An 11,040-nucleotide genomic window follows, 5' to 3' on the forward strand; every position below is an offset into this window, starting at 1 on the left:
GACCACCTGAGTGTGTGTCTGCTTGCGTGTTCGCATGGCTCATCGTGCTTTTGTTTCTGGTTTGCCAATCTCCTTTTTTTAGTTCGGCTTACCAGTTCACTATGGCAACAAATGGGGCTCTCGCGCTGCAGCAGGGCTAATGAGTGTAGTGACAGCGCATTGCCAGCCCATTATTATAAAGCTTGTATCAATACACAGAGGAAAGGGGTTGGCTCCAAAAACCCTTTAGTAAAGTGAGCCATCCACGGGTAAAAAGCTACATTTAATTGGACTAAACAAAACACCTTACCTTAATTTTAAAAGGTTGTAAATTCAAATACACTAAAGTGTGTGTGGTTGCATTACAGCATTATACACCAGGGTATTTGTCACCATCACTGATGGTTTCAGTATATCTTCAGGCAGTTAAATTATATGCTTTTTTAAGCAGATGACAGACCAAAAAGGTACAGGTTGGTGAGTTTAAAAGCATTGTGGTTTTCATCTGAGCTTGCAGTGTGTATCTGTATGAAATACATGGAGTTCCTGTGCATTAGAACTGTCTATATCACCCACATTTTAATATTATGTGGGATGAATAAAGACATGGGGACCAAAGGTACGTTAAGCTAGAATAATCTGTTGGTTAAAAAAAAAAAAAGGATTTCTGCTCTCATGTTGCAGTTAATTTTTCAACTCAGCATTACTGTTGGTTGAACTACAGTCAGCTGAGTGCTGGAGGATAATGCTCACACTTTAATGTACATTTGCCAATTTTTATCCAGTATTTTGCTGTTATGAGGACATTGACCTGTCTTTGGTCTGAAGTGTGTTGGTCTGGTGGGTGTTTTTTGCTCATCGATTGTTCTATTTAAACAGTTTTATTGACTACTCTGTAATAAATATTGTCCCCGAGACATCTCAGAAACCATACTTCATTCACTTAACACAGCCTTGATAAAGCTTCAGTTTTTTCAAACTGACAATAGCCACATTGACATAATTTGGTTTCTTTGTCAAAGAACTCAAAGTTTGACTTTTGCTTAGCTTTTTTTGTATCATGGTTTCTTTGATTGACGCAAGAATGCTTGACCTGCATTTTTCCTTTGCTGATATATAAATGACACTCTAAGAATGAAAGAGGAAAAATCCTCCAATAATGTAAAAATACTGTCTTTTATATCAGGAAAGGTTATGTAGCTATTTAAGTGCTTCATATTTACTAACCAAGTGACCAGTGAAGTTTTTATGGACTTGCTGGTCTGTGGTTTCTCATCAGGGTGGTCAACTTGGTCCACACCCACTCATGTCTCAAACTCTTCGTCCCTCCAACAGGGGACGGCCAGTGAGGCGACGTTAATGGCCTTGCTTGCTGCTCGCTGTAAGGCCATCAGATCCGTCCAGTCAAAGCACCCAGAAAAATCTGAGTCTGATATTGTCTCCAAGCTGGTGGCTTATACGTCTGAGCAAGTAAGAGCAAGAACTACTTTCAATTCTCTTTAGATATCTGTAGGTTTATTTTTCAAAGATTTATTTTGGGGATTAGGAAAATTTATGTGGTGAGAATATTTCATGTAAGTAGCCACACAGGTCACCTGTGAGCTTTCAGCTGTATTAAATAAGATGTGACTGCACTTGTATGAAATGACCCCGAGCATCAGCAACCTGTTAGGGTCTATATTGGTTACCATGGTAACAGAGGCATAGGTTTTTAGCCCATGAAGAAGACAAAGGTCCGGTCAGGCAGCAACGAGGTCTGATCAGGTTTAATCCTGGCTGGCGTGGTGATTGGGTTAGGAGCTGCCTCAGGGCCGCACAAACCTTTACAGGGGAGCCACGTTTTATTCTCCAGCTGCTCAAAAGCAAGACTAAATTATTCAGATAATACATTCTTCAGATTATCAAATTAGATAGAAGGTTTCAAATGCTGTCGAGGATTGTGTGTGTGTGTGTGTGTGTGTGTGTGTGTGTGTGTGTGTGTGTGTGTGTGTGTGTGTGTGTGTGTGGGGGGGGGGGGGGCTGACATGAACATAGCTGAGTTTCTTTAGAATCTTGCTAGTCTTCCATGTTGTGTGCTCTGTTGCTGAAGTTGCGTCTCTTTTCCTGTCAGGCTCATTCCTCCGTGGAGCGTGCTGCTCTGATCGGTGGGGTGACGATGAAGAAAGTCCCCAATGACCACCGCTACTCCCTCAGACCGGACGTGTTCAAACAGATGCTGGAGGAGGACAAGGCAGGAGGACTCATCCCCTTCTTTGTAAGAAATGAGCAAAATTCATTGGTTTCCCTACAGATGTGCTTGTTCAAGCCGTCACTGAACTGACAGCGGCATTGAAACACGTAGCAGTGCACACCCCGAGGCTTCTGCAGAGGGATAACGTTGTTTCTGTTGAACATAATGTACGTGCATCTGGTTAGGGATGATAATCAGTGTTTCATCTGGACCTACAGATCACTATCAGATGACACAGATGAATTAGAGCTGCACCCTCAATACTGTGCACAATGTTCGTCCTCATCTAAAATCTGATATCACCCAACCCGTTAAAGTAGCCACAAGTAATGCATTGTCTTGTGTTTGGTTGTTTTATTTAAATTTTAGAACAATAAATGTGAATGATTTTGCTGCATTGTTGTTTCAGCTCTGTGCGACTCTTGGCACCACGTCATCCTGTGCGTTTGACCCCCTCACAGACCTGGGGCCAATATGTGAGTCAACCAATGATTTTTCTTTTTCTTTTTAATGTGAATTGATTTACATTTTTCCTCACAAGCAGTTGTGTGCACCAGTGATGTTTTGATGAAAAATCAAAATCACAATAATTAGTGAGCTTGCAAGCGACATAAAAAAAAATCCTGTACACTCGTAATAACCAGTAACATAATAGCTTCTCTAATAAGGCATTTGATCCAGTGTAATAATGTTTTGCAAATAATTTAATAAGTGATTAAATGTATGCATGCATGGATTAAAAAATCCTTTCAACATGTAATAACTGCAGAGAATGATGTAGCAATCATTAAGGCTGCCGAAAGATTCATTTTTAACAGTAATGATAATAATAGTAATACTAAATAGATACATAAATAGATAAATAGGTACTAATACAAACATTTCTTGAAAATCAGTGCCTTTTTGGAGGTGCTGTGCAGCTTGCTTATAAAAAAAAAAAAAAAAAAAAAGGGTGTAGTGGTACAGAATATTCATTCTTTGCTGATAAAAACTCTACTCCATTCCCTTAATCATGGCTGTAAAAAATATTTCACTATTGTGTTATATTATCAGTATTATAACAGAATTGGATGGATTTATGCTTTTGATTGTTTGAATGTACATGTTTGTCGGGCATTAGTTCCGTGGAAGCTGTTTTGACCGCTTTGTCTTTTCGTCTGTTCCAGGTAATTCGGAAAAAATGTGGCTGCACGTTGACGCTGCGTACGCTGGGAGTGCATTCATCTGTCCCGAATTCAGACCTTTGATGAAGGGCATCGAGGTGTGAACAAATGAGCTGACACACCTTGAAATGACTGTGTTGCATTTGGTGCTATACAAATAAAAATAAATGGCAATAAAGTCCTACATATCCATGTAGTGCAATAACATTCATGTGATGCATATTTTTAATGCATATTCCATGTTCAGGTTAAGTTGAGGATCCTTGTTACCAAACTGGCCGTGTGTGATTTTAACCTCGATTATCTCAATATGTCGAAAAAGATTAATGTGCAAGACTTAAGTGGGCAGCCATCTGCGTAGCTGCTGGTGCTGCATATCAAGTGAACCTATTTCTGTTCAATTGCATGTGAAATATCACTCATTACATCTATGGATGGAAATAAAAAGTGTGTAGTGTTTGGAAAGGGCATGGCGTTAATGTCGAGGAGGAAGCATGCACGACTGAGTAATAGGCCAAACAATCGGCGTACGACGCGGGAGCATCAGTCCGCCTTTTGAGGCTGCCGAGGCAGCTGCTGCTCCCCGAGCTGTGCAGAGACGCAGAGATAAGGACAGCGTAATTTCCTGAGGCAGCGTTAGACCTTTATATATCACTGTTTATTAGACACAAAAGTTCAAACAATGTTGGCGGGGAGACGGAGAAGCCGACTCGCCAGCGAAACCAACTGTTGTTTCATCTTTCTCTCAGTCACACATGTAACCAATTTACACTTTTTAATTATTTGCTTTGAATGTAACATTTAGATTTGGAGCCCTGCTTCATAACAGTCCGGGTGAATCGTGCTTCAGTACTGATTTAAGTCCTAAAGGATGAATTTTCATACAGTGCATCAGTTTTCGGGCATAACTCTGAAAGGTCAGTGAAAATGTTTGGACGAGGACGTACAGAGGAAAGCCAGTCCTTTTTGGATGAAAGTGCAGCCCTGCTGGAGGGTCGGTTGCTAGGATATGAATGATGGGCAGGCAGGCAACCAGCCCCCTTTGAATCAGTCAGCATGGCAACTGTCAGCCAGGAGTCTGCCTCACATTGTTTCTCTCCTGCCTTATTGCATTTGTGGAGATAGAGGAAAGGATATTATAAAAAGATACGAGACAAAAAGATGGAGGCAGATTGTAAACAGTTTGTCTCTTCTTGAATTAACCCTGTATGGAAAGGGATTTATTTTTCAGAGTGGGGCTGGATGAACGGTCCTCTTTTGCATTTCAAATAAATGGTGCTTGAGACGAGGCTCTCTCTGTGTCAGTGATAATGAATGAAGGCAGCTGTGTGCTGTATGAATAACAAAAATCATAAATCTGGATACATAGATATCTAAAAACACACACACACCCACACAGAAGATTACTAACGACATTCATAATGTATATTTTTTTACTGTTAATTCCAACTTCATCATTAATTTGTTCTTTTTTCTGTAAAGTTTGCAGACTCATTCAACTTCAACCCACACAAATGGCTTCTAATCAACTTTGACTGTTCTGCAATGTGGTAAGTTCATCTCTGTACTAACTAAAATAATAATAAAAAAAAAACATTACTTCTTTTTTCAGCCATTTACATGAATCTCTGATGGTTGTTAATCATTGCTACCTTTCCTGTTTGTATTTGAAGCTGTGTTTCTTTCGCATGGACACATTTACAAACAGGTGAACAATTTTAGCATCTGCTTCTATTTCTGTTTTATAATTACTGGTTTAACTTGGCGGTGACTGATTGTCCCGTAAAGTAACAATGCACGCTGATACCCATCAGCACCTCAGTCGCCTGTACAGTGAGAATCAGAGTGCGTCTTCCCTTCCACCTGCCCCGTCCGTCAGCAACAGCAAAACAAGACACACGCTGCACAAAGAGGAAACCCCTTTAATTCCTTACACCTTTTTCCATGACGCGGGGTCGACTCCCTGAAGCTCGCAGTGTGGCGTTAAACAGAGTCACCACTTTTTCTTGCTGATATAATTTTATATATATTTTTTAAAGACCTTAATATCTGATAGCATTTCATGCTTATGTTGCACAAACTAATGATGTCTCACTTTAATCAGTAATATCAAGCTATACATGTGTTTGTGAAATTCACATTAGAAGATCATTTTTATATTTTATTAACCTAGAGACACTTTTATAATAATCATTTTAAGTGGTGTTTATTTATCTCTGCTTGTGAAAACATGTCAACAGGGTGAGGAAGAGAACAGACATCATTGGAGCCTTCAAGGTGGAGCCGCTTTATCTGAAGCATGAAAACCAGGAATCAGGTGAGTCGTTTTTCACACATGCACACATCGGTAATCAAAGGTTCAACCTGGTTTTGGAAGGAATGTTTCACCAGGCATGACTTTTGTTAGTCTTTACTGAATATGAGCAATTTTTAATAATTTTTTTGAAAACACGAACCAAACATTTTAAACTCAGCCTCACAGGGTCATGTCATAAGCAACTGTAGTTTATCAATGTCCAAATATTTTTCAAAGGTTTTGGATTTTTAAACTCAATCATGCCTCTAACTTTTTTGTTTCATATTGCCTAAAATATTTCAGTCTTCCATCTGAAGTGGCTGATTTGAGTTTTTGAGACAATACAAAGTTTAAAGATGTAAAAGATCAACATTTTAATGTGAAAAATGTAACAAAACTCACCCAAATGTAAAAAAAACTGAATTTGTGTGAATACATTGTTGAACATTACCTGCAGCTGCAGGTGGACTCAGATTTGCACTGTAATTTACTTGACAGACAAAGTAGGCAGAGAGAAAGCCTGAGCACCGCCTCCCACCAAACACGGACACCTTACAAAAGCCTTTGCACGTACAGTCTGGACTCTTCAATCTAATTAGTAGTTATTAGCACAAGCCAAAGCTTTCATTGTGTCAAGATGAGCTACCTGCAGCCGGTTTGGCCTGACGATGCCGTGATTACTGAGCTGACTACCTGGGTAACGAAAGACGGCCCAAGATTGCAGGAAAATGAACCTTTTAGAAGAGATTTATTTTGAAAGTCATTATTTTTGTGTCTGCTGTCTTTGTCTTTAAAGTATAATGAGGCATTGTCTGTTTGTTTTATTTATTTTTTATTTTTCAATCTAACAGGTCTGGTTACAGATTACAGGGTAGGTTTTTATTACTATTTTAATTACGGCTGAAGCATCGATGGTGCAGCATTAATTGCTCTCTTGTCCTCATCTTTCACCTTAAAGCACTGGCAGATCCCTCTTGGGAGAAGATTTCGCTCGTTGAAGATGTGGTTTGTCTTCCGGTTGTATGGAACCAAGGGCTTGCAAGCTTATATTCGCAAGGTGGGTCAACAAATTATTGATCTCCGTCACTCAGGATCATCTAGTCCATGGTCGAAGTAGGACAAGGCGTCTCTATATTAATGAAAAATGAGCATGATGTGACAGTGGCAGCTTTTCTCTGTTTTTTCTTTTCTTTTTTTTTCTGTCTTCTGACCAAAACAACACTTCTGATAGTTGCCTATGCGCTAAATGTCATTGCTGCCCTCCTCCCACACCTCACCCCCCTCCTAATCCTCCTTACTGCTAAAATCTCTTTACTGTCCTCTGCCCGAGCCTCCCTTCATCAGCACACTCCATCCACATAAGTTTGACCCCCGTCTTCCTTTTCAGAGCCACTTTGTGTGTTTCCTCCGCCCATGCACGCCGGGCCCACACTCTTCTCTCCGCCTATCTCACTTCCTCCTCATCTTCATCTCCCAGCCTCCAGTCTGCTCTGTCAATCAAATGAGCCTGTTTCGTGTTTACTCTGTTTTAAATGAAATGGCAGGGAACATCCGGTGGACATAACCCATAATGCACCATTCTAATGCTACGTTAGTTTTCTACATCAAAATAGTGGAGCTTTGTCTTTCACTGGTGCCTGGGAAAATATCGGTGATTAAAACAAGGAATGTTCATTTCGTTTTTTATTTCAGTGCAAGTGTTTGACCTTGGATAATCCTCAATATATAGAATTTGTGAAATGCAGCATGTCAAGGGTAAATACAGCAATACAAGAAATTCTTCTTCATGGAAATTGACTTGTAAATAACATGGAAAATTATTCATACAGTGACAAACATCAAATTAATTTGGTCCTTATGTCTTCTTTATAGTGAGGGTGAGGTGTTTGGAGTTGCATCACATGCAAACAGGTATCCTCAGATGAGTGTTTGAATGCACAAGGCTCCATTTACAACCGTGCTTTCTGTTGGAAATGGTGTTGTTTCAGTGTTAACGTGATTGTGTCCACCATGGGGTGATTGGATGGAGCCCCCACAAGGACAAAATGAATGCATTACCATGAAGTTCGAGGTTTCAGTGGAGAAAGTTATCAAACTAATGGGAGTATTAAAGCAATTATTTCTGATTTTGGGGGCAAACGGGAGGGAAACAGGTACATCAGGATGGAAACATGTTGTTATGATCAACCTTCTGCTGGAAATATAATATGGTGCTGAACCAGTTGTTGGTGATTTAGGACCAATCTTGGGCTGCATTAAAGAGAAAGTTGTATAAAAAGATGCAGCAAAGGTTGACCGTGACATTGTGATTACATGCACTGATGTTAACTGGACCGCATGCGTCTCAGTGACCTTAAGCGAATTAACCGCACTGTTTGATATGTGATAAATCAAAGTGACACAAGAGAAGTTCACTGTGAGCAGAATTGGTTAAAGGTTATTTCATGGCTATTCAGACCTGAGCATGTGTGTTTTGAGATCTTCCGCACAAAGGAATTAATATCAAGGGACAGACTTGTATATCTGATGAATTGATTATTTTTGATTGCAACAATAGCAATAAATAGTTAGATTCTGTCACAGGACAGTAGAAGCGAGGGTGGTGGTACAAAACTGCCATCTAGTGGAGATCATGCAAAAATGACTGGATAACAATGAGTGTAACAGTGTGTAGCATTAGAGTGTGTAGTGCAACACGCTACCTGTAAAAGTGTCCTGTGTGTTCAAGATATACGTGAACATGGCAAGGGAAATTTATTTATACAGCACCTTTCAGACACAAAGCACTTCACCGTACTTTACAAACAAATAGAATAAATACATTAAAGCAAGGCAAATAAGAACGGCATTAAAAAGAGCAGAAGTAAAGGAAACAAGGAAAGTAAACCCGAGATTTATTCATTCAGTCCTTTGAAGACATTTTTTTTCCTCTCATAAATCATTAATATGATTGTTGTCATAACTCGCTAAGGTTAGGTGGCAGCAAGTGTTCGAAGTGTTATTCTCCCTTCTCCACCAGTGATCATAATGTTGTGGTTGACTGCTCTGAGGGTGGCGGGATGACAGTGTGTTGTTGTAAAAGATGAATCTACTGATAGGTGTATTGATTTTACAGCACGTGGCCCTGGCCAAAGAGTTTGAAAGTCTGGTGCGAGCAGACAAGAGATTTGAGATCTGTGCTGAAGTTATCCTGGGACTCGTCTGCTTCAGGCTCAAGGTAACTTCACCTTCTCTCCAGCAGTTTGGCTCTTTAAAAACTCCTCTGATACTGTGATTTTTTTCATTTGTATAGATTTATCTTTGGGAGTATTTTTTTTTAGCTGTTGTGACGTCTCTAAAATATTCATTTTACCACAAATCACTGTCTTTTTCCCCAGAGGCCAATTTTAATGAGTCAGCTGTGTGTTTTAGCCATTTCAGTGCAATTTTAAGTAAGATTATTTTGGGGGGATTTTCTCTGTTATGTGAAACCATTTTTTAATGGTAGTCAGACATATTTTTTCCTAAAAAGTGACTTGTCGTTCAATGCCATCCATCATTAGGAGTAAAATCCAGCTGTTGTGAATATGACGGCTTTAGCCTCTCGCTCCTTTCAGGGAACCAATGAGCTGAACCAGGCCTTACTGAAGAGGATCACCAAGAGCAGGGAGATCCACCTGGTGCCATGCCAGCTCTCCGGTCGCTTTGTGCTGCGCTTCGCCGTCTGTGCACGCACTACCGAGTCACACCACATCCACCAGGCCTGGCGGCACATAACACAGCTGACCTTCGAGCTCCTGCAGGAGCCCTGCCATTGACCAAAGCGTCAGGAAGAAGATTTCATACCATCCAGTGGAGACCACAGTACATCGATTTTCATGTTGCAAATGTACAATGTCGTTTAGGGAATTAAATACCTCCAAACAATGACCAAACTTGAAATAGTTAACTTGTGTGTATGTTTTGGTGAACAGTCGCTTATCCGATGTAGTGAACGATAGATACTTCCCAGTTTTTTGATGTTCCAAAAAGAAGTCTTTGCAAGTAATTCTAAATAATTGTGCTTTAACAAAAAGCTTTAATAGTTGGAAAAAAAGATGCAAGTCCCAGCATTGCATTGGATATCTGCAACTCCTCCCTCTGCTGATAAAGTCATGTTGTCCTCCTCATAATGTGCTTATCCCCCTGCAGACTCGTCTCTCCACTTTGTGTCCTGTGTGGCAAACTTTATTTTGAATGAGTTCAAAATTTGGTGCAAAAGTAGTTATTTTATTTGTTTGTGTGTTTGTTTTGCGGTGAATGCATTGCCCTGTTTGTGACTGAATTGACTCGGTGAGTGCTGCATTGCTGTGATTTTCTGCGGTCAGCCTGTCTGACATTGATCTGACGCTTCCACTTTCAGTCAAATGTAAGTTTCTAACAGAAATCTTGGGTCCGTCACGCCTCTCCCACTGGTCTCTCTCATCATGTCCCATGTGTTTAATGGTAAGCCTTCCAATTTAAATAATAAATATGCCAAAGGCATGTGTCATGTATTGACTTTCAGGGTTTCTAGGTTCCTGATCATGGTGAAGGGGGCTGCAGTCACTGATCCAGGCTTGGTTGAAAAAGGGTTTTATTTGAAAAAAGACTGCTGTATTCGGCAATGTGTGCTTGATGATGTTATTAAAGGAAGAGTAAAAAGCCAGACTGATGTCGTACTGCTGTCCCTCAGTTGAGATGAACTCAATTAAATATGACAGGCGCGCGCACGCACACACACACACACACACACACACACACACACACACACACACACACACACACATATGAACACGCACGTACACGCCACATGTTGTGCCAGTCGGCCTTCTTCGAGCATTGTAATCCCTGAGGACAAAGGCCAGTGTTCTATAAATACAGACTTTAATTCTGCGCCCCTGCGTACTGCACAACGTTAGTGGCCTTCCCGCACAGTCGCTCTGAAATTCAATCAAACCAGCTCAATGCGCACGCTTTTGAGTTCTGAATAGTTGTAGACGAGCAGAAAGAGTATTAAGTTATCACATGTTTCTGTGTGGAGAGCTGGTTGATAAAATGCCAAACACAAAAAGGTCAAATGGGCTGTCTGTGCTGACTAAATTGTAAACAATGATCACTGCACACATGGGACAGAAGACGTTACTGCAGAGGCTGAAGCACCTGCAAAGACATACTTGACCTCAACAACCCAAATGAATAAATTATAAGTCTGTAATGAGTCTGGAGCAATGTCAGCTCCCAACAGTAGCTGACATTAAAGTACTAACAGTTGAAATCCAGACAAATTTACAAAAGAAAAAAAAATCTTGGAGATTTTCCCAGAAAGAAAGACATGAATCCCCTACACAAGTATGCACAACAACATTCACAAT

General features: G+C 40.3%; 1 protein-coding gene across 1 annotated transcript in view; it reads left to right on the forward strand.

The window, feature by feature from the left end:
- Positions 1–10,232, forward strand: part of ddc (dopa decarboxylase) — a 12,948-nt gene extending 2,716 nt beyond the window's left edge. Inside the window, exons 5-14 of the mRNA XM_030102491.1 lie at positions 1,315–1,449; positions 2,090–2,233; positions 2,619–2,685; positions 3,376–3,470; positions 4,855–4,922; positions 5,613–5,689; positions 6,520–6,539; positions 6,627–6,725; positions 8,784–8,885; positions 9,265–10,232. Of these exons, the coding sequence (XP_029958351.1) occupies positions 1,315–1,449; positions 2,090–2,233; positions 2,619–2,685; positions 3,376–3,470; positions 4,855–4,922; positions 5,613–5,689; positions 6,520–6,539; positions 6,627–6,725; positions 8,784–8,885; positions 9,265–9,465 (1,008 nt within the window). The 3' untranslated portion in view covers positions 9,466–10,232. The remainder of the gene's footprint in view (positions 1–1,314; positions 1,450–2,089; positions 2,234–2,618; positions 2,686–3,375; positions 3,471–4,854; positions 4,923–5,612; positions 5,690–6,519; positions 6,540–6,626; positions 6,726–8,783; positions 8,886–9,264) is intronic.
- Positions 10,233–11,040: the final 808 nt, after the last annotated feature.

Source organism: Salarias fasciatus, chromosome 11 (assembly GCF_902148845.1).
Source record: "Salarias fasciatus chromosome 11, fSalaFa1.1, whole genome shotgun sequence".
Taxonomy (NCBI): Eukaryota; Metazoa; Chordata; class Actinopteri; order Blenniiformes; family Blenniidae; genus Salarias; species Salarias fasciatus.